Source organism: Zootoca vivipara, chromosome 2 (assembly GCF_963506605.1).
Source record: "Zootoca vivipara chromosome 2, rZooViv1.1, whole genome shotgun sequence".
NCBI lineage: Eukaryota > Metazoa > Chordata > Lepidosauria > Squamata > Lacertidae > Zootoca > Zootoca vivipara.
In genome coordinates, this window is record NC_083277.1 from 115,273,848 (window position 1) to 115,299,543 (window position 25,696).

General features: G+C 47.4%; 2 protein-coding genes across 6 annotated transcripts in view; one reads left to right on the forward strand and one right to left on the reverse strand.

The window, feature by feature from the left end:
- Window positions 1–441: 441 nt before the first annotated feature.
- Window positions 442–11,835, forward strand: TMEM106C (transmembrane protein 106C). Of its 3 annotated transcripts, none has more exons than XM_035102915.2 (8): window positions 442–596; window positions 5,940–6,166; window positions 7,401–7,464; window positions 8,543–8,702; window positions 8,813–8,953; window positions 9,060–9,109; window positions 9,772–9,825; window positions 10,228–11,835. In XM_035102915.2, the coding sequence occupies exons 1-8, from the start codon at window positions 487–489 to the stop codon at window positions 10,442–10,444; spliced, it is 1,023 nt and encodes a 340-aa protein (XP_034958806.2). In that variant the 5' UTR covers window positions 442–486; the 3' UTR covers window positions 10,445–11,835. The 3 variants fall into 3 exon arrangements, with proteins under 3 accessions (XP_034958806.2, XP_034958814.1, XP_034958820.1); XM_035102923.2 differs by having other exon boundaries at window positions 509–630; XM_035102929.2 differs by having other exon boundaries at window positions 517–671.
- Window positions 11,836–13,118: 1,283 nt separating this feature from the next.
- AGAP2 (ArfGAP with GTPase domain, ankyrin repeat and PH domain 2) overlaps window positions 13,119–25,696 on the reverse strand; it is a 120,649-nt gene continuing 108,071 nt past the window's right edge. For 2 of the 3 annotated variants that reach the window (XM_035102953.2, XM_035102946.2), the window contains exons 12-18: window positions 24,641–24,742; window positions 24,363–24,509; window positions 21,053–21,204; window positions 20,270–20,360; window positions 18,780–19,002; window positions 17,500–17,755; window positions 13,119–15,687 (exon numbers count right to left, since the gene is read on the reverse strand). In XM_035102953.2, coding sequence (XP_034958844.2) covers window positions 15,481–15,687; window positions 17,500–17,755; window positions 18,780–19,002; window positions 20,270–20,360; window positions 21,053–21,204; window positions 24,363–24,509; window positions 24,641–24,742 — 1,178 coding nt within the window. In that variant the 3' untranslated portion in view covers window positions 13,119–15,480. The remainder of the gene's footprint in view (window positions 15,688–17,499; window positions 17,756–18,779; window positions 19,003–20,269; window positions 20,361–21,052; window positions 21,205–24,362; window positions 24,510–24,640; window positions 24,743–25,696) is intronic. The other variant, XM_060272097.1, reaches the window with a different exon arrangement.

Genomic DNA, 25,696 nt, shown 5'->3' on the forward strand with positions numbered 1-25,696 from the left:
GTCGGGAGAGGCCCGTACGCATGCGCACAAAGGATTTTCGGCGATTTTTTGCCGATTTTTCAGATCGCCGCTGCGCCGCGCGCCGTGAGAGCGGGCGGCGGCAGCGGGCGGCGGGGGTCGTCGCGGGCCGGATTGGAAGGCCGATTGGGCCGCATCCGGCCCGGGGGCCGTAGTTTGGGGACCCCTGGCCTAACCTAACCATTGTTTGCACATGCGCAGAGAAACCAACAGTATTCCCTTGTTGGGGGGCTGAGGCTTCGGCGTCCCAGCGCGTCGTCGCTCCTGCGCGTACTCCTCGTGATACGCGCTGACGTCGGCGCTAGGGCTGCGCAGGCGCGCTGGTGTGTCACCTACGTATGCCGCGCTCGGCTTGGGCCCGCCCACTGCCGGCCCCGCCTGCGCACGGGGAGGTGAGCGACTCGTTATATGGGGCGGGTCTGAAAACGCACCTTCTTCTGTTACGTATTGCGGCTCAGGGCGGGGACGATGAAAGGAGGGGGCGTGGCTTCCTCTCGGCACCGCCCCCTCCCTCATTGTGATGCTGCTGGGTGTCGTAGCGAAGCTAAGCGGCTTCCCCAGATGTTGAGGAGCCGCCGGTGAGGCAGCAGCTGCGGCGGTTTCAGCCCGGAGGTGACCGTGCGTGGGGTGGTGGGAGCCCTTTAGAGCGTGGGGTGGGTGAACGTGTGAAGCGGGAGAGGGAAGAGAGGGTGGCCAGTGGACTGGGGCCCGAAGCTGGTTGGCGTCTTCCTCAGCTGAGGCGAAGCGATTTTAAGACCCATTTTCAGCGCCTGTTTCGACAAGACCAGCCTACCCCCAAATGTTTAGAAAGTTGTGGTTTTTAATAGGGTTCAGCGTTTTAACTTTTGTATTGTTTCACCCTCTCCCTTTTACCGTTTTATCTTTCGTAAGCTGCTTTGGGGTCGTCGTTTCTCAGTCAGGCGGTGTATAAAGTTTTATGAGATAGATAAATACCTCTCCTTTTCCTTCAAGGAGCTCGGGGTGGCGGCGAGGCCGGCTCCACCCCCCCCCCCATCTCACATATTTTTATTTTATTCCCGCAACACTCTTGTGAGGTAGGCTTTGCTTAGAGAGGGGCAGTGGCGGGTGGGGCTGACTGGCCAAGAGCCCTTGAGTCTTAGTTTGACACTCTAACTCTTATACCCCGCAGCCTTTCATCTAGTATCTGTCCCAAAAGTGTTTAACCTTACCTGCTATATGAGACTGGCCTCAATTATTCTTTTTTTAGGAGTAGCTCTGTTAGTAGAACAGGCTAATCTTAATCTCAGGGTCATGGGTTCAAGCTCCACGTTGGGGCAAAAGATTCCTGCATTTCAAGGGGTAGGACTAGATTGACCCTTGTGGTCCCTTATAGTTCTATATATGGCCATCTTTCTACCTTTGTTTTCTCTCCCTACCCTCTTTATCCTCCTCCATCTCATAGTTTGAAACTAACATTCTCCTTTTAAAAAGAAATTAAAGGGTGGTTCTGCCTTTGCACAGCCTATCCAACATGTTTCTGTTCCTCAATTTTGGCTGTAAACCCACCAGGTGAGGTATCTCATTTAGTCTTGCTATCTGCTTTAGTAATTCAAAAGCCACTTGTGAGAAAACTGCTTGCGTGCCATGAGAAGTAAAGTTTGTACCCATCCGTGAAAGAGGCCATCTGTTGTGTCTCTGCAATGCAGGATTCACTATATGGGTCTTGCCTCCTTTCAGTTAGTCTCTGCCAGGGGTGAGAGGATAATCCTGCCACCTCTCTGCATGGGGTTGTGTGATGGCATCATTTGGTTACCCCAATATAAAGAGAGTTGCACTTTTGAGTGCCTCTTGACTGTAAGGTGGAGGCAAGTATGAATTGAGTGGTCCTTGTAGAAAGGTGAATGTGCACTCATCCTATAGAGAAAAATCAGCCACCGTCAGAATAGCCACTTTCAGATTAAAGAATGATGTGTGCCTCCAACTTTAAATTTGTGTGGGGGATTGTACTGAATAGTCGGGGATGGGAATTTTAAGAACCAGCTCCTGTATGATCTTGCCTGTCTATTGTGGTCCTCAGTGGAGGTTGTTCTCTGTTTCGCAACCATGAGAGGTGTGGCTGGAGTCCACATATGGTCTTCTTCATTTCTGGTACTTTTTGCACGTGCAAAAGTTTTGGGCATACAACTTGGTTTCCTGCCAGTGCATGTCCTTTAACTTCCTCCTGAAATTATGCAAGTTTTATGCCATAAATGTCCTGGCTTTTTTTTTTGTCCCACTCTTGTTACCGGTACATAGTTCAAAAGCGCCTCTCCAAATGGCAGTAATGCAGTAACACTGGGGAAGCATCACAGAACAATTTATAAAGCGGAATGATGGGTGGATGGTCCAGTCTAAACCTGCTACAGTGGTCCCTTGGTTTAAGAACAGCTTAGTTTATGAACAACTTGGATTAAGAATGCTGCAAACCCGGAAGGAGGTGTTTTGGTTTGTGAAGTTTGCCTGGGTGGGAAGCGGAACATGTTTCCGCTTCCTGTTGAGTGTGTTCCATTTGTAAATTGAGTCTCCTGCTGCATGTGAAAGCACGCCTTGGTTTAAGAACGCTTTGGTTTAAGAATGGACTTCCGGAATGGATTAAGTTCATAAACCAAGGTACTAATGTTCTGTTACTGCTTCAGTGACATATTGCAGAACCCGCCCCCAAACAAACAAAAAAACAGCCTGGAGGTGCCCTACGCATTTTCTATTTTTGGTTGGTTGGTTCTGTTAATTTTTAAGTGTTCTAAGGTGTGCTTGAGGGCCTTTTAAAATGGCCAGGTGTCCTACTTGGATTACCAGGAATGTGAAAACATGAATTTACCGTAATCTGAAAAGGACTGTCCTCAACATTTTCTCTCAATATTCTGTCATATACCCGTCACACATTGTCCTAATGACATTCATCTTGCTAGTAAATAATGTTTTTGACTTGGGGGCAGGTGGGGAGGGAGCTACTTGTAGAGAAATGGGGTGGGAGGCCCTGTAGGAGAAATGGGTCAGGGCCATGAGAGAGTTGCTCTTGAGCAAAGCTACTTTGTGGGTGGGTGGGGAGTACGGTAAGAAGAAGCAATGGGTTTAAGTGGGGGGGGGGTTGTAGCTGGATGTGGCTTGTGCTTAGGGAATTTGGATTTCCTCACTTTCTAGGCGAAGTATAATTAGATACTGTACTGTTATGAGTGTTTCTGGTCTTGCTTAGTGACCATCTCTCTTCTTTTTTGCCCATCTTGAGTGGTGAAGGGGCTGGTCTTGACTTTATGTGTTTTTCTTTGTATGCTTCTTTTAAGGTTATGTCCACAAGTAGAGCTTAGTTCTTATTTGTTTTATTTATTAAAACATGTTTCCCTGTCTTGTCTTTGGGTGGCTCTTAAGATGTCTCACCCAACACATTTTAAGAACAATACCACCGGGGTGGATTTGATTTAAATCAGTAAGACTTGATTTAAATCAATTTCTACAGAAAGAATCATTCTTGCTGGTATAATCTTAATATTTGCAACCAGACGAAGGTTTCGATGTTGGAGTAATAAATTTTAGAGTAGGTTTTACAGTTATAGCAAACATTACTGATTTGGTTATACTATTAGAAATTATTATTGTGAGGTTTAATAAGTTAACTGTTTATATTTAGATAACTTTTCCGCTGTACTTTATTGGAAGGAGAAAAATAAACAACAATTTCCTTAATAACAATTTAAATAATTTATTTAACTAAAACAATAACATTATAGCATATGTATCCATATTTGTTAACTAATGCGGTTAGAGACTTTCTTGTTTAGACAATGTCAGGCGAGCCCTGGGAAGAAGGGCCTGGAACCAGTGAACTCTTATTAGTTGACTGACAAGCACTTCAAGGACTTGTCAATCCAAGTTACTATTTCCACCACCCCCTTTGGATTTGCTTCTACATTCAGGTGTATATTCTGTACAGTTAAGTGTTAGTGCAGTTGTTGGAACTCAGTGGGGGATTTTTTTTAATTAAAAAATCTGATTTAAATTAAAAATCCTATTTATTTTATTTTTAAAAAAAATCATTGATTTTTATCCACCCTGAATACCACAAATGAAACACCATTAAAATTCATCAGTTGATCAGAAAATGTTAATCCTGTCCACATTCTTCTGTTACAAATCCAAACTGAAGTGAGCAGTGCCCTGGGCGTTCCATAGTTTAAATGTAACAGTTGGGGAAAGTCTCGTCTCACATTCATGCATGCCTTACTTCAGGTGAGGGGTGAGGAACTTGTGCCTGCCCACCTCCATGTTGCTGGACTAAGTCCCATGATCATTGGCCATGCTGGCTGTGGCCGATGGGAGTTGGAGTCTGACAATATCTAGAGGGCCACATATTTCCCCATGCCTGCTTTAGATGACGGGTTCAGGCAGCAGAGCTGCAATTCTTGAATGGTGCATATGACTAAGTTTATATTGAAGGAGGCAGTTCCTGAAGTATATTGGTCCCAGACTCTTTAGGGCTTTGAAAGTTAAGACTAGCACAAGCAGGCACTCAATGAAGCTGAAACAACACTGTATGGAAATCCAAAACAGTCTGGCTGCTGCATTCTGGAGCAATGGCAGTTTCCAGACTTACTTCAAAGGATGATGATGGATCCACAAGCACTTCCTAGGTGTTGTTGTTGTTGTTTAGTCGTTTAGTTGTATCCGACTCTTCGTGACCCCATGGACCATAGCACGCCAGGCACTCCTGTCTTCCACTGCCTCCCGCAGTTTGGTCAACTGCGGGAGGTCAAGTTTGGTCCTAGGTGTACAGTATACATTTTCTTGCCTGGGAGCATAGCCCCACCTAAGGCAGGCCAAACATATGAATCTGTATGATACAGTATACATATATAAAAATTCCTTCAGTAGCACCTTAAAGACCAACTAAGTTTTTATTTTGGTATGAGCTTTCGTGGTCTTTAAGGTGCTACTGAAGGAATTTTTTTATTTTGTTTCGACTCAGACCAACACGGCTACCTACCTGTAACTAGTATACATATATATTTATGTGCAGAGAAAACAGCGTCATTTGCTGTTTTTTTTTTCTACAGTAGTACCTCGGTTTACAAACACAAATGGTTCCGGAAGTCTGTACTTAACCTGAAGCAGACTTTCCCATTGAAAGTAATGGAAAGTGGATTAATCCATTCCAGGCAGTCCGTGGAGTGCTTAAACTGAAGCGTACTTAACCTGAAGTGAACTTTTCCATTGAAAGTAATGGAAAGTGGATTAATCCGTTCCAGACGGGTCCGCGGAGTACTTAAACTGAAAATACTCAAACCGAGGTGTACTTAAACCGAGGTATGACTGTATTGTGATTGCATTAGCAAGAGGGAGACAAAGGTGTTGCAACTGTTTATATGCTGCAAGCTGTTTGGGATCCAGATAAAGTTCAGGAAGTGGAACTGGACAATAAATTTTGGTTTCCGAGTACTGTATCTTCTTTTTATGATTTCTAGGCTGTCTTTCTAGGGCAAACCCCTCTCAAGGCAACCTAACTTCAAATTCAAAAAAGGCAGTTAACTTAAAACATTTCAAGAGCCAGCATCCTGCTCTTATTAATTAAATATCAAACAGGATACTTGGTTGTCACTCTTCTCTCTCTCTGCTTTCTTATGCCTGGGCAAAGCAAGCTGAAATTTTGAGGTGAGAGAAATGAGAGATCCTCTTGTTTTGCCCCTTCCGAGAATTTTAGCACAGCCGTAATACATGGTATAAAAGTGAAGGAAAACCGTGCAAAAATGTAGATTGTATACAGGTTGCAGAAGTCATTCATTTTCCCATCGCCATCTTGGTGCAGAGTTCTAACCTTTTTTCTGGATTACATGTGGCACTGATGGTGTCCCTTTCTGAAGAGGATTAACCTGGGGTGGGAGAGATACTGCTTTTTATGTCAACATTTGTCCTCTGCTTCACCATTTCAGGACACGTTGGGAACCCCCTCCCCCCAAAAAACCTGATGCAATGGGATCTTTGCAATCTGTTGGCACCAGCTCCTACTCCTCCAGTCGACGACAGAGAGAAGAGGACAACGATTTGCTAGACAACAAGGATCGGGAGGAAGACATTGCCAGGTTTCCATATGTTGAATTCACTGGGCGAGACAGCATCACCTGCCCCTCCTGCCAAGGCACTGGCTGCATCCCAACAGGTAATTCTGGCTCTCTATACCTTAGCCTGCTATCTTACTTCCAGAGGACGGTGAGTTTTTTGCACTACTAGGCCATACCTTAAAGGCATCCTAAAGTGCCTTTTCCTACTCCTGCAAATCCTGTCTTTTAGCATTTCCTATTATATCACCTTGGGCTGTGCAATAACTGTACTTGAGAAGTCAAGCCGGCCAGTGGCCTGTGTATGTTGTAGCTTACTACTTTGATCTATCTGGATTTGTGTGGAGTAAACCAATCCCTTGTCCTGCAGGAATCGCTGGTGTGGTATTCACACAACTTGCTGTTGTTGCACACCAGTCATGCCTAATAAGCGAGGGCTGTTGGAAGCTAGAGAATCCTACCCCCAACATAGGACTTGGACTGGGCTGCCTCCAGGCCCCTTCCTGCTATAAGGTTTTGCAATCTGTATAGCTTCAACTCCCATTGGTTTTGAAAGCATGTTTCATCCTGTGGGATCTTCCCTGCTCCCCCCCCCCACCTTGTGATTTCCCTGCCACTTGTAGTTTATGTCCTTTATAAATAACAGTCACATGGTGATGTGGTGTGCACCTTGTTTCTCAGAGGTGAGCTTGGACAGACTGAATCTCACTCTGCAGACCTGATGTTGCCTGCCTCTGGTGTGGCAAACTTGGCAGATTCTTTGGAGTGGTAGGTAGCACCTCTACATCAGTGGCACAGTCTTGATTCTAGACTCAGGTCTGCCACAAGTGTATAATTTTGTTCAAATTACATTTATTTCTGTTTCTACCCTATGCAGGGGTGGAGAACCTGTTGCTTTCTAGATATTGTTGGATTCGAACTCTCATCAGCCTCAACAAGCTTGGCCAATGGCCACAGAGGATGGGAGTGGTAGTCCAATAATATCTGAAGGGCCTCAGGTTCCCCTTCCCAATCTTGTTCTTTTTTTTTTTTACTTAAACTAAAGGTTCCAAAGGTGGACTTGAAACCAGTCTGTTTGTTTTGTTGAGTATGCATTATCATATCCTCCTCTTTTTAAAAAAGCTTAGGTAACACCTACCCCATCCCACTATATTGTCCTTGTAGAGTTGTTCACTTCTCAGTCCTATTGATAATTTACAGGAAATTCAAATAAGTTATTTAGGACTTTTTCATATGGAAATCCAGATTTCACAGTTCTCAGGCTGACTTTAAAAAACTGTGAGGTGCATATCTGTGCATTGAAAACAAGCCTGTAAGACTGCTTTCTTCTTCTAGAACAAGTCAACGAATTGGTAGCTCTAATACCATACCATGACCAGAGATTAAAACCTCAAAGGACGTAAGTACAAATGGAGTCTCTAACTTCTCTTGCTGCCTTTATGTTCTGGGCATAGACATGGAAGTAAATTATCCTGCTGAAAGGAGATATCTCACCACCGCCTCCATTTTACTATCTGCCCAACTACTCTAATCTCCCAAATGCCTTGACTGCTACAGTGGTACCCCTCTAGACGAATGCCTTGCGCAACAAAAAACTTGCAAGACGAAAGGGTGTTGTGTTGCGCGAGGCGTCTCACAAGACGAAGCCTTCTATGGCCACGCTTTGCAAGACGAAGCCGCAGAACAGCTGATCTTCTTTGCCTTCTTGCCGCGCTACAGCTTGTTCCCCTTTGCGTTCCGCTGGTCTCTGCTGGTTGCTTCTCGCCGCCGCTGCGAGGTTGACACCTGATCTTCTTTGCCTTTTTGCTGCGCTACAGCTGTCAGCACAAGCTGAAGCGAAGCTCAGGGAAGGCAGGCAGGCAGACGACAACAGCCCTGGAGCTGAAGCTCAGTGGGCGCTGCTTGCCGCCTGCCTGCCTTCCTCACCAGCGGGGCTTCCTCGGGGAAGGCAGGCAGGCGGCAAGCAGCCCCGGAGCCAAAGCGCAGCGGGCACTGTAGTGCTTTGTTTTGCTCCCCGACTTGATGCGTATCCTGAACAAAAAAAGAGTGTATTATCTGTTGCCTTCCCCCCAGAGATACTGAGGTGCATCTTAAGGATGTTTTGAGGAGCTTTTGTATAATGAAGGGTTAAATTATTTCTGATGGGAGGGCGAGGGGAGAATGATAGGAATTTGTGTGGTGATGAACCGATTGATTAAATGTGACTGCCTAGTCCAGTGCTTTGCACTTCCTTTGCAAAATGGAGGTGTGCTTTGGTGTGTTCACTAGTTGCTGGGAATCACAAGCAAGGAGGGTGCTGTTGCCCTGAGGCCCTGCTTGCTGATATGCTTCCTATAGGCATCTGGTTGACACAGGAAGCCTTTGGCCTGATCCAGCAAGGTCCTTCTTATGTTCTTATGCATAAAAGTGTGGATCTGTTAGCAAGAGCTGAGCACAGGATGGGAAGCTGGCTAAACTGTTGATCTTGTCCTCTGCAGGAAACTCTATGTTTTGGTGTCGGTGTTGCTCTGCCTCCTGGTGTCAGGGCTGGTGGTCTTCTTTCTCTTTCCTCATTCAGTCCTTGTGGATGACAATGGCATCAAAGTGGTTACGGTCTGGTTTGATGAGAAAAACTCCCTTGTGGTCCTTGCCATCACGGTAATACCCAAGTGTGTCTATATATTACTTAATGCAGCTGCAGTTTCTCGGGTCAGTGCTAAGAATCTTATTGGCTTCCTGTGTTTCTTTTCCTCTGTCCTACTTCATAGGCCACTCTCCGGATCAGAAACTCCAATTTCTACTCGGTAGCAGTAACCAGCTTGGCCAGCCAGGTGCAGTACATGAATACTGTGGTTGGGACTCGGCAGATCAACAACGTCACCCGTATCCAGGCACTGAGTGACCAGCTGGTACTGCAGCCTAGAAAGGCAATAGGGGTCTTGCCTTTATGGTGGGGGAGGGAGGAGATGCAGCCTCTTAAACTAATGTGGCTTTGCTTGTGCCCTGTTTTTCCAGGTGAATTTCACAGTGAAGGCTGAAATGGGTGGACCATCTTCTTATGTATAGTAAGGACTTGGTTTATGCTTATCTGTGTTTGAACCTTAGCTAGGCTCTGCAGCACTTGCCCCAGAGTAGCTGCCACCTCTCTCCACCCACCTCCACTTTTCTAGAGAGCTTTTGGTTAGCCTCAAGTAGTTACTTGTCTTATGCCTGCTGGAGCAACTGCACAATAGAGCCAGTGGATAAGCATAAGCTGTGCACAAGCTTTGGAAATGGTCTCTTAGCAATATCTGGCAATTGTATTATAGCATTGCCTCTCAGGATGTGGAGAATCATGACCCTCCCAGCCAAACTTACTATAGCTTTTATTGCATGCTCCCGCCACAAACCAAGAAGCCTCACTTGAGTGCAGTGTCTTGGTTCTCCCATGCCACTGCTCTCTCCTGGTCCCTAGGTTCAGGCCCAGCTATCTCAGACCAGTGTGGTGTAGTGGTTAGAGTGCTGGGCCTAGGACAAAAGAGACCCAGCTCCCAAGTAAAGATAGAAAAGGCATCAAAATGTTACCAAAGCTTGAAGAGCACTGCACTTCATTAAACACTTGTAATGAGATGGTAATTTGTCAATATGATTAACATGACAAGACTTCTCTGAGCATCTAACATTTCATATATTTTCTTTTAATTGTTCAAGTCTCTTGCCAATTTATTTCTGCCTTGGTCTTTTCCAGTTTCTTTTGCACTTTACCCAAGATCAGAGTGCACAACATGGTGATTTTCATGAGGTATGCTGCTCTTATATTCTGCTTTGCCTCTACTAGGAGTAAATTTGAGATCAGTCGATAAATCTTCTAGCGTGAATTCCTAACTAGGCACTGACCTGTAGGACCATTTGACTCACAGTAAATGTGTGGGTTGGAAGGAAGTAGAGTTTTGTGTACGTGTGAGAAATAAAATAAAAAATTATCTGCTGGGTCAGTCCAAATCTTGAAAGCTGAACTCTGTGACCAGAATAAATTACACAAATCCCCAGAACAGATTGGGGAAGGAGGGGGGGAGAATGTTTGCCTCAGTGCTTCTTTGAATGACTCCATTTTTAGCATAGTACAGTATGCATGGCATAGTAGAAAGGGGTGCAACCTTTCTCTCCCCCGCTGTGATTCCTTCTCTTTGCTTCTGCCTCTCAGGACTTCAGTGAAGATCTCCTACATTGGCCACATAACTCAGAGTTCCTTGGAGACGCATCATTATGTCGACTGTGGTGCGAATATCACCTATACCCAAGGCAGTTCTCGGCCTGTACCCACACCACCAACTAGGGTAGGTGTAGCTCAAGAGAAGAACAGTCTGAGTCACCTAATGTACTTCAGTGATCCTAGCAGCCTGGTTTCGACTACTGTATAACCTCAGGACAATGGGACTTGTTTTTTTGTATTTTTGGAGGGCAGGGAGGGGTTGTTGTAGTTCTTCCGTGAAACGGAAGATATGAATGTCTCTGCACGCAGCACTTCTCCCACACTATTACATGAATAGCTGGACAATGCCTCAGCTCTTGTTTTGGAACAGCCTCTGCTTAGTCCCTCCACCTCCTTCACGCTGCCAGCGTCTAGCTTGTTATTTTGCTCTTAGCTGATCAGCCTTGGTTCTTGAGGACACCCGCTTGAGAGCGTCTCTGTTCCTCCTTAAAACTAGGAAAAGGCGTCTTTCTGTAGGTGCTTCATTCCACTGGACTACAAAGTATGAAATAATTCCCAGGGTGGTGCTTCTAACTCTGTTGTTACCAAAGAAGGAATTAATATTCGATTGTGGAAGAGGAAGTAATCTTTAACCTCATTTCTCGTGTACTGGTTTGAAACACTTGTCTTGCTTTGTTGTCAGGGAGACAGGCTAGCCAGGAAGTGAGAAGACAAGCCAGCAATCTAGGTTTTGCAGAAGCAAATGGATTTTGCAATAGTTACAGCCCTGTTGTGGGTGGGGATTCCTAGACATTCAACGGGGTTTTCATGGTTGCAGTTCCTTTTAAGCTTGTTTTGACTGTGTCAGTGGTGTTCCTAAAGCTCCTTTGATGTCTCTTAAGTGTATTGTTCTAAAGGGAGCACTATTGATTTAGAGCAGAGGTGGCTAACCAGTGGTCCTCCTGCCCATAGCTTCCATTCTTCCTTCTTGACAACTGGCCATGCTAGCTGGATTGATGGGAATTGGAAGTCAACAGCAACTGGTAGGCCACAGGTTCCCTATCCCTGACTTAAGGGTTGTCACACATTCTGCATCAGATTTTTCTGCTAGGAAAGGGCTACGAAACTTCTGGGTCTTTGCATTAGAAATACCTATGAGCAGTGGGATTTTAAAAATCTGTCCAAGCTGGGAAATGTTGGGTCAGTTTAGTTGTCCCCTGTGTTGTTTAGAGGGGTTTGTTCTCAATATTTTTGTACTTTGTAGTAAAGAAAAATATTTATCTTTTTAGTGTTTCTGTTTAAAATGTTTCCCACTCTTGAAAGGATTAGGAGGGATACATCCTAGGTAAATTGAGAAAGTAAAATTTAGGACTGGAAGGATACTCCTCTGGATCACTACTAATCCTTTTCCCATTACACTTTCATAACTTCTAACACTTTTTTGTGTTCTTGCCAGTCTGTGGAGAAAAAAGACACCCCTTTAAACTTGAAGTGAGTTTTAACTCTGTATCTTGATATTTAAACAATGGGGAGAGTTAATGTTTCTATAGAATCTGTACCTTTTTGCTTAGAAGACTCTAGTGCTAAAAAGTTAATAAACCTTAAGTCTTCTGCTTTTGAGAGAGGTGTGCTGATTTTTCTCTATGTCGTCAGTTTGATACAACATGGCTTTGTAGGATACTTGATGGCATTGCAGAAGTTGTAGTTTCAGGTCTTGCAGTACAATGGCTGGTGGTAATAAACCCAGCCCACAGGTACGAAGCCTGCTAGGAGGGAGTTGGCCAAGGAAAGTCTGGGACCTGGAATGGCTTATTGCTCAGTGGAATGTTTATCCAAACTAATAGTAGGGTTTCTTCCCTTGGCCACACTTTCCCTCTTTTAAAACTCTGTGCTAGCCGATCACCAATTTCCATAACTCAAAAATTGATCTGCCTTCATTTGGAAATTACTACACCAGTGGATTGTGGTTGTAACAAGAATGGGCACAAGCTTTGCTGATACGATGAGAATGATTTGGTGTCTGGTGCATGTACTTGGAATGTGCTGTGTGGACAAACTGCTTGTGAAAATGAATGCCCTTCCTACATTCATAACGTTACCATCAAAGCTAGTGTACACCGGTTGCAGAGTTTGTTCCGGCACATGTTTTGTTGCAGCTCAAACAACACTCCTGGTTCAGGTGTGATACCACTTGCTCCAACAAACTGGTTTGTAGGCAGCACCTAAAACCATAGTTTCTCGGTTGAAGAGCAGCATTTATTGCAGCTCCTTTGGACCCTGAGTCCAGCAGATTTTCACACCTAGGCCAAGGAAGGAAGCAACATGAAAACGTCCAACCTTACCAGAAGCAGGATTTCATGTTAATGCTAGTATTTTGTGAGGTCTCGCATCAGATCCAGCAGTGTAGCTAATTGGGGTGGGGTATGTAAACAACCCGGGTGGCGCTGTGGGTTAAACCACAGAGCCTAGGGCTTGCCGATCAGAAGGTCGGCGGTTCGAATCCCCGCGACGGTGAGCTCCCGTTGCTCGGTCCCAGCTCCTGCCAACCTAGCAGTTCGAAAGCACGTCAAAAATGCAAGTAGATAAATAGGAACCGCTACAGCGGGAAGGTAAACGGCGTTTCTGTGTGCTGCTCTGGTTCGCCAGAAGCGGCTTTGTCATGCTGGCCACATGACCTGGAAGCTGTACGCCGGCTCCCTCGGCCAATAACGCGAGATGAGCGCCAAAACCCCAGAGTCGGTCACGACTGGACTTAATGGTCAGGGGTCCCTTTACCTTTACCTATGTAAACAAAGCAAATGCTCTCCTCCTCTGTCTCACTAGTCGTCTTGTTTTTTGTCCTTCCTGTCCCACAGACCTGTGTGGTTTGAGAAACATTTTGCGTGCAGAGGAGTGTTGTTCTGTTCTTGCTTCCCCAGGCAGAGTGAACTTGCTCGCTGCTTCTGAGACCTTGCAAGGTGAGAGCAGCATTGAAGTGTCTGTGCAGCCAGTCCTCCACCAACCTCTTGACACCCAGCCTTGATAATCTCTCTTGCTCATGGCCACAAACACTTTCCTACTCCCTCACCTGTGCAATTCAAGGTGGTCTTAAAAGGCATCATTTCCTGCTTACAACCATTTCCTGCTTTAATCTCTGCTAGGAAGGAAGGAAACTGAGTAAGAACTGCTCCCCGCCCAGCAGCAAATCAAACTCCAGACCACAGTCACAAGAAGGAATAACCAGTCTTTGTTATTACATCTTCTTACATTGTCACGTACTTACAAGTTACAATCCAAGAGATTACAACAGCGGCACAGGGCCAATACTATCAGCTCTGGCACTTCTGCATCCCCCTCCCCCCACCCCCAAACCTCACATTTCCCTCCAGGAGGTATTATAATCCCATCCCACTGTGAGGGCTTGCACCAGAGGCTCTCCTAGAACCTTGTGCTGAACTGCCATGCCCAACAGCATAAATTACATTCAGTCTTCAAGATCCCCCCATACCCCACCTGTCCCCCTCATGACCACAGGCTCTGGTCCTCCAAGGCAGGGGGAGGAGGAGCGCAGGGGCCCAAGGTAGCCCCTCCCAACATCTGGTTGTGCCAGGCCCAGCTTTCATCACTCTGCAAGGGAGGAGGCAGTGGCACCAGGATAGGCCCTTCCACCTCCACCCAGGGCCTGTAAGCCTCGTGCAACACAATCGCCAATACATTCATGAGTGTGGTCCAATTCAGAAGGGCAAAGAAAGGCCTGGGGCCTCCGTGATGTGGCCGAGGTGGGCTTGTGCATCTGGCCCACTCGTTAGCTCCAGCCCGGATATGAAGTGAGCCGCAGCCAGCCACTGTAGGGAGTCAATGCCTGTTCACCTTCCTCCTCCTGGAATTCATTGCCATGACCCTCATCACAGATTTGAAATAAAGCCTGAGGCCACACCACTCATCGCAAACCACACAGGTGCCTCTGCTGCAGTGATGGGACAGGAGGACGACGAACCCTGGCACCAGACATGCTGCCCAGCCAGAGAGAGGGAAGAGTCTTATGAAGCAATAAATTAAAACAGCAGTAGTCTAGCCAGAGAAGGAAGTGGAGGTGGCATCTGGGTGACAGGGGGAGGGAGGGAAGGGCCTTTTTTCCTTTTGTTTTCAACAACCCTTTATAAAAGCACTCTCATTTTAAAAGCAAAGGCTTGGGCTTTCCTATTGGTGTCTTTTGTCACACCCTCCTGGCTTTTTGCAGGCCACAGCAGCACAGAAGCTGCTGTAAGCTGCATTCACAGCAAACAACATCCACGCCTGAGCTGGCAAGAAGTGTTTTGGTGGCTGAAGGCGGAAGCCTCTCCCAAGGAACCAGAAAGTGATTTGAAAGGGATGAGCAGAGAGCAGTTGAGGGGGCAGATCAGTGGCAGGTGCATGGTGGGTTGGGGAGGGGGAGTGCGCATGGCGGTTTAGGGCCAAAAAAAACCCCTTGTTGAAAGGCAGAAAAGGTGAAGGGTTGAAGCAGTGCCTTCTTCTCACCCCCTCCCCAGAGGGAAAGGAATCAAGGTGCTAAGACTGAAAGGGTGTGTGGCCTATTTGGAAAGGCCAAAGGGTTTCCTCCCTCTGTAAATGGCATGAAGGCCCCCTCTCAAACCTTAGGCCCCTGCGCACTGCCTTACAAAAGATAAGACTCGCTGGACCATTTTTAACCTTTTCCCTGACAGCCAAGCTTTTCTGGGCCCTCTTAAGAGTTGGTTAGGTGAGGCTGGGTCGCTGACCACTCCAATAACACTGATTTACATTCCACCTTCAAAGCTTGTTACAAACACAGAAAGAAAGAAAAGGAAAACCCCACTCACCACTTGCCCACCCCCGCCCTCCCCATTTCTAAAAGTCCCCAGTAACTGGGAAAGAGAAAGCCATCCTGGGCCCTGATCCTTCACTCCGAGCGCTGGGACGCATTGTTCTCTCTGTTCCCCACAGGCATTGGCGGCCTGCTTTTAGAGATAGCTGTTGCCCTGGAGAACAGCAGAGCAGCTCAAGGCCTGGCAGTCGGGAGGAGAGTCGTGAGCCGCTGAGGTGGTTTGGGTGACGGCGGCGGCAGCCTGCGCCAAGCAGAGCCATTGGAGCAGAGCTCTGGGTGGCCACCACCTCCTCATCCTGTGCGAGACGGAAACTCATGATCCAAGCTCCTTGGCACGTAGTCCAGATGCCAGAGGGGTGTGGGGTCTCCCTAGGGAGAAGAGGCATCAGTTGCTGGACCCCTGTTGCACCACTGGGATAGGGAAAGAGGCTCCCCCTGGGATGCTACACCAGGGCAGTTCGGGCCTCGGTCCTTCCCACGCTGGCACTGCTGCTCTTCCGGCGCAGGCCAGGGGTGGCGATGCTGCTGTAGCCTTCGTTCGGGCAGCCGTGTTGCAAGAGGATGTCAGTGCATTCCTGGCTCCCTGATTGGCGGGCATAGAAGAGGGCAGTGTGCCCAGTGGCATCGCACGCCTTCACGTCAGCCCCGTACTGTGGGCGAAAGAGCGGTTGAGCCGTGTTAGGAACCCCAAGGTGCTCACTCAAAGAAGACACAAACATACACCTAGGCTCATGCTGAGGATTGGGAAATTAGGGTTTCACTGAATCAACGGTGTATGTTTGCACCATCTGCTTCCATTTAAATCCACTTCTCCTCTCAGTCCAGAGGCTACCTCTCTCACCACCACCTTACTTCCCTTCTTAGCCTTTTCTCAGACTCTCTTGTTTCTCCCACAGCAGTAATGGCAGGCTAGAACAACTTCCTAGGGCTGGGACACTGCCCTGTTGTTTGGTTCTTCTACGGTTATGATCGGGCTGAGTTTGGGGAGGGCCCGGTTTGTTCTGGAGTCTACCAAACCACCTGTGATTACTATCTTGTTTTTTTTTTAAAAAAAAACCTTCTTGCTCATCCATCCCAAAGAGCCTTTCAGTAAATAACTATCCCTGTGCCCCCACAATCTATGCAGCAGACCTGCCAAGCTGACATACAGCCCCAGCAGCAAACTACCCCTGCTGCAATGTAGTACTAAGTTATCCTGCATATGGAATGGTCCACCAACATTTTCATGTGTCCTGCTGACCCTTGCTAACGCTATCTTGAGTACTGTTTTGATTTTAACTTAGAACAGTTAAACCACGAGAACTCCGGGTGTGTGGGGGTTCTTCTAAGCCACATAAATACTTTGGCCTGGGATGGTCACTGCCAAAAACTGCTGGTGGGAGGACACACTGACTAGAAGCTATGCTAGTCCATCCATCCCAGTACTGTCCACTCTGATTGGCAGAGGGTCTCAGGTAGAGGTATTTCATGTCACCTGCAACCTGATCATTCATACATACACACACACATACACCTGGGTATGCCAGGTTTTGAACCTGGGACCTTCATGCAAATCTCATGCTCTGCTTGTGAACTCTGGCCCCTTTATATCGATTGCAGGTTGAAGCTCCATGGGCTTTAGATTTGGACCATGGATCCTCTGCATTTTTTTAAAGCTGCTTTTAAAAAGCTCAGCTGATACAAGTGTCTGAATCATTTCTTAAAGAGCCCACATTGCAGTTGTACATGCTACCACAGAACTGTCTTAATGTGATTTGGAGTCAGGGCATGGGAAATGGTGCTTTTGATGAATAACTCTAGTCGATGTATACAAGCTACAAAAAGTGGCATGAACGAGGGAGACCTAAACTAGCCATACAGAGTAACTCTGAGAGTCAGCTCTATGCCAGTCCTCGTAGATGCTTGTCTCTTGTTTTTCTTTCTCCCTATATAAGGCTCTCATCTGCACTCTACATTTAAAGGGGGCTGAGGGATGTTGGGAGACCCCTATTGCCCTCACAGAGCTACTATTTCCAGAGTGGTTTATGAATCCACCAACCCCTGCATCCAGGGAACTTTGGGAAGAGAAATAAAGGTGGTCTAACAACTCAGCAGCCTTAACAGACTACCAGGGCCGGCTCTAGGTAGAGCCCTGGTGGCACACTGTGGCAGGGTGCCGGGCCGGTAGGCAGAGCGCTGCACGGTGAAGCCGCGCGGAAACCATGCTGCGCCCTGCGAGGGCGCCGGAGCGATCTCCGCCCCTCAGCGCCAGGGCGCCCGACCTGCTCAAGACTGCCCTGCAGACTACCCAGGATTCTTTGGGGGAAGCCATGACTGTTGAAAGTGGTATGATACTCCTTTAACTGTAGAGTGCAGATAGGGCCTTAATCCTTTTTGACCCAGGGCACATAAGAGAGCTGAAAGGGAACATCTGATTCCCTTGGATCCCCAACGTCCTTCACCATCCACTGCCAAGAACTTACCCAAACCAGAAGCTGAGTAATAACCACGTGCGCCAGGTCACATGCCACGTGCAGTGCCGAGCGCCGGTCTTTGTCGCCCGTGGGGGCGTTGATCTGATCCTTGGAGCTGTGGGCCAGCAACAGCAGCACAGCACCCAGGTCCTGGTCCAGCACGGCCTGGAAGAGCTGGAACCCGAGGGAAAGTTCAGAGGAGGGCAGTGGTGCCAAGAACAGCCGCTGCTCGTATTTGGCTCGAATCCATGACTCCCGCTCTTCCCTAGGAAAACGGAGAGAGAGAGAAAGAGGGGTTATGATGGCTATAGGCAAATTCCACTTTCGGAGGCTGTATGCTGCGGAATACAAGGGGAACAGAAGGGAAGGGCTATTGTGCTTATGACCCTGGTTGAGGTTTCTTTCCCCCAGTGAGAAACAGGACTGGATCCTGGCATGATCCACCCAGCATGGTCCTTCTTAAGTAGAGAAGGCCATCCCGCCAACTGAAGAATAAACTAGATGATTATCAAGGACCCAACTCTACAATATAATCATTCTGAGTCTAAACCGGCCTAGCAATAAACAGGAAGAGCAAAACTCATAGCAATGTATACCTAGAGTTTAAAATCGGTGAATGTAGCTGAATGTAAATGGATTCTCCATGCCCTCCTTACATCTGCAAAAAGATTGATATTGATACATTGGAAGGACAAAAATATGGCCTCTTTCGATCAATGGATAGATGACATGACAACTCTTGCAACCCATGAACAGATCATTTTCAGATGAAGATTATGTATGGACAAATTTAACAATATTTGGAACTTATTTATTGAAACCATAGTGACTCATGAGTCAATGTATATTTGAGAGAAACAGTAAGTTCATTCATTCATTCATTCATTCATTCATTTATATATACGTTATATAGTTCTGTAATCTTAATTATATTTTATTTTTATATTGTTTTTCCTCTGACTTTTAATATGTTTTATGTATTCTTTTTCTTTTTTTACTTATTATTAAGAGGAGCTACTAAGTACGACCACAAACTCCCAACCAGTTAACGGCACAATAAGCCAGGCAAAGTGAAGCCATTATGAAAGAAAGTGTGGCAAGGGCTTAAGTTCCCCTACCTATCCCAGGTACCAGTCTTAACTGGTAGTTTAACAGCACAATTCTGCACATGTGGACTCAGAATTTCACGTCCACGACTTTCGACAAGATTACGCTCCTGCACTGGACTCCTTAGGTCCTGGAGGCTCCAGTTGTGGCTGTGTTATGCTGGCATCTTGCTCTGCACTCACCGTGACGACTCACAAGTGGGTTTCCGGCGTCCTTGCGTGCATTTCTCCCAGACGCTGTTGGCCGTTTCGTTGCCAATGGAGGTGAGAACCAGCGTGAGCTCCAGCGGCCAGTCGTCCAAGTCAAGGGAGCGGACCCGGGAGAGGTGGGTGCCAAGGTTCCGGTGGATGCCAGAGCACTCAATGCAGATCAACGCCCCCAAGTTCAGGCTGGCCCAGGTTGGGTCTGGGGGTGAGACAAGTCAGCCAATCAGAAATCAGGGAAGGCTCCTCTCTCCCCCTGGAAAGAGCTCAGAGCTACGATTCCCAGAGTTCTCTAGGAAGTGAGGTTGTTAAACCACTCTGGGAATAGCTCTGAAAGGGGAATAGGAATCTCCTACCAGCTCTCCGCTCTTTTTGCAGACTGCAGTCCCCAGGATTCTTTGGGGGAAGCCATAATTGTTTAAAGAGGCATGATGCTCTTTATATGCATAGTGAAGATGGGGCCTTACTCTTGCACAAAGCTTATGCTCATCATGCCAAGATCCACCTTGAACTGCTCACCTGTCTTTTTAAAGGTTTCCTCTACCTCCCCCCTGACAATCATATGCTCCACTGATTTTCCTGCCCACAAACAAGGGACTGTGCCATCTTCCAGTGAAACAATGGTCTTCTACTGCCTTCACATCTGAGCCCCAGGAGTTATCAAGTTAACGCTACAATACCCCAAATGAACAGACAAGAAAAACATGCAACAGAAAAGAGATGTATGCATTTCCATATAAGGACACAACAATTCATACAAACAATCCAGGACAGCAAAGTTCAATTGCTTCATAGACTTACAAACCCCATCAGTCCCAACCAGCATGGTCAATGTTCAGGTTTGATGGGCATTGTAATCCAAAACATCTGGAGGGAACCAGATTGAAGAAGGCTGATCAAGTGGACAAGGACTACCGTACTGGTTGGGTAGTTTGCTCACCATGTGATGCTAGGCCTATACCCCACTCTATACCCCACTCTAGCAGTCTACTTCAGACTGCTGTTGTAAAGATAAAGGAGGATTTCTGTATGCTCCTTTGTGAAATAAGGCTGGGATAATTTTTTTTAAAGAATTAAACACACTCAATCCCAGCTCATTCCTGTTCCCCTACCTGCAGCTATGGCATTTTGCCTATCACAGATGGTTTCATCTTGGGCAGAAGTCACACCCTCTCTTTGTTCTGAATAGCATCTAGCACATAAAATAAAGATTATGTAGAAGCTGCCATAATACTCCCTGGATCCTCTGTCTCCAGACAGGATTAACCAACATGCTAAAAGGGAAATACCCGTTCCTAAGGAACTGGCAGAAAGCAGAGCTGTGTGGTGCCAAATGGCAGCACTAATATCGCAATAGCTTTAGTGCTAATAATACCCAAGGATCAATCACTGCCACCCAAGGGGAAAGCACACACACACATATCTGGAATCCCTTCAGATCCGACCACATACAAAAGAGAAATACTTACTCAAGGCCCCACAGTCCACACATAAGGAATTGCCTTTGGCATTACGGATGGCCTGGATTGCCACTGCTTCACTCTGGCTGTCCATGCGAGCCTGTAGGGATAGAGACCGGAAAAAGGAAGGAGCTGGAGGGTGCATTTTCCTGCTAGCCTTATCTTCAGAGTGCTTGAAGCCTGGTCTCCCTTCCCAAGGCAATATCCCTCTTCAAACCTTGTGCGAGGTTCTCGCTTTGCATGCCAGTCTTCACCCCAAACTGCAACAGGGTGGCCCCTGGAGACATTGCCTTGTGCCATGTGCTTTCCTTCTTCAAGCTGAGACAAATGGGATCTGACTCTGAGATGGGGCCTGCTTTATGGAAGGCTCCACGCAGGGAGGTCCACCGAGAACCCCACCTTGCCCCAAGCTTTTGCACTGCATGTTTGGATTTCTACTGCTTTCTCTTGTTTGCTGTTGATTTTGTTGTTGTTTTTTGGTACGGTTCTTATGCAAGTTGCCGTTTCCACCCTCCCTATTCAGAGTAAAAACATCTCATCGCCACCAAATACCCGGGGTGGGGTGGGGATGTTCTTCCCTGGTGCCAGAAAAATGGGGAGAGTGTTGGATAGATGGAGAGCTATTACAGAAAAGGCCCATCTATATAACACGTTAAATGGAAGGTGTGATCATGACAACTATATGGTAGCCAATACTGAGCCAGGCAAGCCTAAATCATTGTAGGGTAGAGGGGTGTGTGTGTGTGTGCGTGTGTGTCCGTGTTTTTTTTTTTGGGGGGGGGGATTCAGTACCTTGTTCTTGCTACTCTCGCAGCACTGCAAGCTAGCCAAGATCTGGCTCTCGATGGCCTGGACCCAGGAGTCCCTCTCTTCAATGGTGCTGGCTTCGAAATGCCATGTCTGCCCTGTACTGGAGACGATGATGAACTCAAAGTTCTCCTCCTCTGTGGGTACAAAACAGCAGGTTCAAGCTGGACCGCAGTGGAGGCTGGATGAATCCTACGGCTTCCAACCAACATATTCCCCCCCCCTGCACTCCCCTAAGGGACAGGTTCAACACAACCAGAGCGTGGGGAGGATGCCCTGCCGGGGGGAGTTGCATGGACAAGAGCCACAGCTTGTGCTTGCTAACAGCTCCAAACCCCATAAAGAGAGCCAGAGGCAGAGTTTTAAGGCCTTCCTGAGAACACGAGTCCCATATTCAAATATTTGTGACTGCCAATGTGCAAACATATTTGCTACTGCAAAAGTATTTACATAGGGCTCTGAAGTTGTGGAATGCTGTACAATGTGTGTTTTGCCTGGGGTTTTTTTTTACCGGCTCTCTCACAACCATACTATAAACTGCCATTTCCCATGTTACAGATGGGAGGGGGGGGCAGGAGGAGTGAAAAAATGGCACACACTGTGGGGTCCGGAAGAGGCGGGGCTTGAACTCAGGTCCCCTCAGCCCCAGACCTGCGGCTTGAATTAATGGGCCTTAGTCTCTTCTGGAGTCTTCAAGAAAATCTCCAAAAGTTAACGGTACAGCAGTGCCCTTAGTAAGAGCAACTAAAAGGTGGCAAGCAAACAAGCAAGGTTTTTAGTTCATCAAAACCCTTCATCAGGTTAGTGGAAGGGCATAATGACGACAACCACCAGGGCATTAAAAAGGGGGCTGGTGCCATAATGCCACAAGGTGGTGGCTTTCCAAACTCTCACCCTCCAGGGCTCTCTGTCTTGTGTTGATGTGCCTGCCAAGGAACCTGTGGGCACAGCAGAAGTTTCTAGGGGAATACATTCTAGGGCACCCATGGAGCCTTCCTGTTCACCTGCACACACTAAGAGGGCAATCCAGACACACCCAACAATCCCCAAGGCAGTACAGTGCAGGATGAGATGGGCCTTATCTGTCATTACAGATCTTCCAGTTGAGGAAGCCCTGAGGAACCCGCAGGCTCTGTGGAACACAGTTTGAAAAAAGCCATCGTAAAGGAATTCCAGGAGCTCAGCCACCTTTGCAAACCCAATGTGAGGAGGAAGGGACATTATAGCAGTCCCCAAGGGCTGGGGGATTGTTAAGGGGAGGCAGAATAGGACGGAAGCTTTCTTGATCATGGGGGAAGCATTTTGGGGACAGACATCTACGCAGACTGCACGTCACGATGTAAGCACAATCGCATGCAAACAGGCGCCACGGCACAAAAGGAGCTCGCGCCTGCCCCCCGCCACTCATTACCTGTTTTATAAATATTTCTTAAACTACCAAAGGTTTTTAATTTCCACATTTTACGCTTGGCTGCGGAGGGTCCGGAGGGGAAGCAGGAAGCGAGAGGCAGAGAAAGAGAAGGAAGGAAAAGAAGAAAGGGGAGAGTGTTCAGAGGAGGAGAAAAATAAGAACCAAAAAAAGCAGAGGCTATCCAGAACCCACGGGCCCAGGGGGTGACAGTGGTGGTGGATGTGTGAAGAGTCGCAAGGGAGAGTGAGGGAGGAAGCTGCGTGAGCCGCGACAAACCCTTCCTGGGCAAGGGGGCATACAGCAAAACCGTAAGAGTGGAAATGAAAGGCTTCGCATCAGCTGCCTGGTGTAGACAGAACAGAAGAGGTGGGGTGGGAGCGGGAAGCCCAGTTGGACTTGGGGTGGTGCCTGCTGGACTCGGAATCTGTGGGGTGTTACCCTTAAAAAAAACCCCACTGGTTTCAGCACGGCCTCCCCACAGTCTAAATTCGTACTTCCTGAGGCCAAGCAGGCTGAAGACAGTGCCCGCCTTTCCTCTAGATTGGGGTGGCTAACATTTTCTTTGAACCCTTTGGCCAATTCTCCAGGGAACCACATGCCAGCAGGTTATGGGTCCAAGAGTGGGTGTGGCTCTTAGGCAAGTATCCCCAAACTGCGGCCCTCCAGATGTTTTGGCCTACAACTCCCATGATCCCTAGCTAACAGGACCAGTGGTCAGGGGTGATGGGAATTGTAGTCCAAAACATCTGGAGGGCCGCAGTTTGGGGATGCCTGCTCTTAGGGCTCATCCACACTTCCACTTTCCCTCAGGAAAATCCATTCCTTAGCGCTAAATCGGACCAAACGTCAATTGGATTTCCCTGGGATTGACGTTTGCTCCAATTGAACACTAAAGAATGGGTTTTCCAGCAGGAAGCAGTCGGGCAAAGACAAAACCGCTTGGACCCATGCCAACAAAGCAGGGGACAAGTGGAAGTGTGGATGAGCCCTTGCATGTTGGCTGCAGTTGATGAGAGTTGGGAGTCTAACAACACTGAGAAACACAGGTTCCCCACCCATGATCTCGTGTGATCCACTAGATCAGGCAGAGGGAGCTTCCAGTTCACAGGCCACATTGGTCCCAGCAGAGACCATTTCCGCCCCACAGACAACCATCTGCTCCACACTCAACTTCATAAGATCAGAGATCACCAGAGGAGCCATTTTTTCCTTTGAAAACCAGCTTGCCTTTACAGTGATGTAAGGTGACTGACAGGCGGGTGGCCCCACTCACCTGTCAACCACAGTAAATACCCAATCCCAGTTCACAGGATCATTCCCTACATTTTTCTGAGGGAGAAGGAAGATGTGAAGTGGGCATTTGGGCTGAGTGCTTGGGGGTTCGCAATAGACGTTATCTGCACTGTGGAAGGGAGTCTTCCCTCTTGTTTCAAAGACCGTCACTCTGGCAAATATATGCATGTCTTCCCAGGTATGTGGCTACTTATTTTGAATGGTGAGGCGAGCAAGCTCCTTCTCCTGTTCTTACGAAAATTCACATTACCAGGAGCAAACCAGCTGGGGCCACAGCTTTTCCTACCCTAAAAAACAACGGGATGGTCCTTCTAAGATCTCAGAAATGTTAACCCCTATCTGAAAACAGAGAGGGTGTATGTACTTTTGTAAGCCAATAAAATGTTTAATAAAAACTTTTTTTAAAATGTTAACCCCTGAAATGTAGGGGCAGTGTGATGTCACTACAGGCACAATTTTTAAAAATCAGCTCAATGCATCATTCATAAGTCTTTCTCCGCATTCTGGAGGGGCAAAGAGTGAGGTTCTCAGGGGTCGGGAGCCCACAAGCCAGTCTCCATTGCAGACAAAAACAAGGCAGCTGCCTCTTACCTTCTGCCTGCCCTGCAGACCCCTCTGTTTTTGAAGGAGTTGACAGCTTCTTCCTCCTGTGCTTCTTTCTGTCAACCATAGGGGATGGAGGTGGGTCTTTGCCACCGCTGCCCGGGCTGGAGAGCCCTTCTGCAGCCATGGCTACCTCTGCAGAAACATGCGGGAGAAACAGGTCACATGGCTGGGCGGTTCATCCTTTCCTCTTTGCTCAAGGCAGCCCTTTCCCAGCATCCTCTCTCCTCCCATCCTGGGAGCTTCCAGGTCTGTGCTGAACTTACCAGCCTTGGAAGAGGACACAGATCGCTGCAGGCGCTCAGGTTTGCCCAAGAGTTTGATCGCTGGGTCGACAGGAGGATTCAGCAGACCTGGACTGGGGCAAGCTGGGGTGGAGGGGAGAGAATGAAATTATGAAGCTGTGTCAGTCAGGACGTTGGCACAACTGGCCCAGAATTGCCACCTCTGACTCCGATCAGCACTTTAAAATCTCTCAGGTTTTCTCCAGCTTTCAACTGAAATAGGCGGAAGCTGTATCTAATACTTTCTGCATGAAAAGCATTTACACAAGAGCAAGCTGTGGCCTGTCAAGGTGTGAATATTCTAGTTTCCTAGATGTGAGTTCCCCACCATAGTACCCATGGGGCCCTAAGACATCACTTGGTGCCTGCCAAGGGCCCCTGCTTGCCCCATTTTTGTTCATCTACATAATTATGGCTTTTGAGGAGGGGGATACCTAATTTTTTTTATAAAAAAATGGACTGTGTTATGTTTGTTTTGTTGGAGGTGTAGGTGTTTGGCGTATGGATTCTGAGCATTGCCAGTGAGCATTCTTTCGTGAAATGGGTATTTTGTGGCACTCACAACAGTTTATGAGATTTCTAAACGTGCCCCATTTTTGAAAAAAAACTTGGGAACCCCTGGGCTGTGGTTTGGAGAAGCAGAATCACCAGGGCTGGTTATTTACACAGCCATTTCATCATTCTGAACCAGTCAGAAATCACAGCAGAGTGTCCAAAGCGAAGCCTAAATCTCTCCTGAGCGTATCTTCATCTCAAAATATATTGAGGCTCAAGAGATGGAACGGGCCACTGGTTAGGCCCCCAATTCTGCCCACCCCCATTGCCAATCCCATCCCCCAGTGCTGTAATTTTGCCACCTTTGAATGAGGCAGCAAATCTAAAAGGGCCTTAGGGCTTACCCCCACTTCCACTTGTCCTGTACATACAAGGGAAAATTCTATGGTTTGCAGTTGCGTGGCCTTCCTGTAGGGGCCGCTGCTGCTTCATATTACAGCTGTTTCCCCCACACTAGGGCTGAAGGGAACTTCCAGTTCTCCA

What these genes read in the sequence shown, in the direction of transcription:
- TMEM106C (XM_035102915.2), top strand. Translation starts at nt 487, where the DNA reads ATGAAAGGAGGGGGCGTGGCTTCCTCTCGGCACCGCCCCCTCCCTCAT. An exon ending in CAGATGTTGAGGAGCCGCCG is followed by an intron (nt 597 to 5,939) that starts GTGAGGCAGCAG and finishes TCACCATTTCAG; the next exon opens with GACACGTTGGGAACCCCCTC. An exon ending in AGATTAAAACCTCAAAGGAC is followed by an intron (nt 7,465 to 8,542) that starts GTAAGTACAAAT and finishes TGTCCTCTGCAG; the next exon opens with GAAACTCTATGTTTTGGTGT.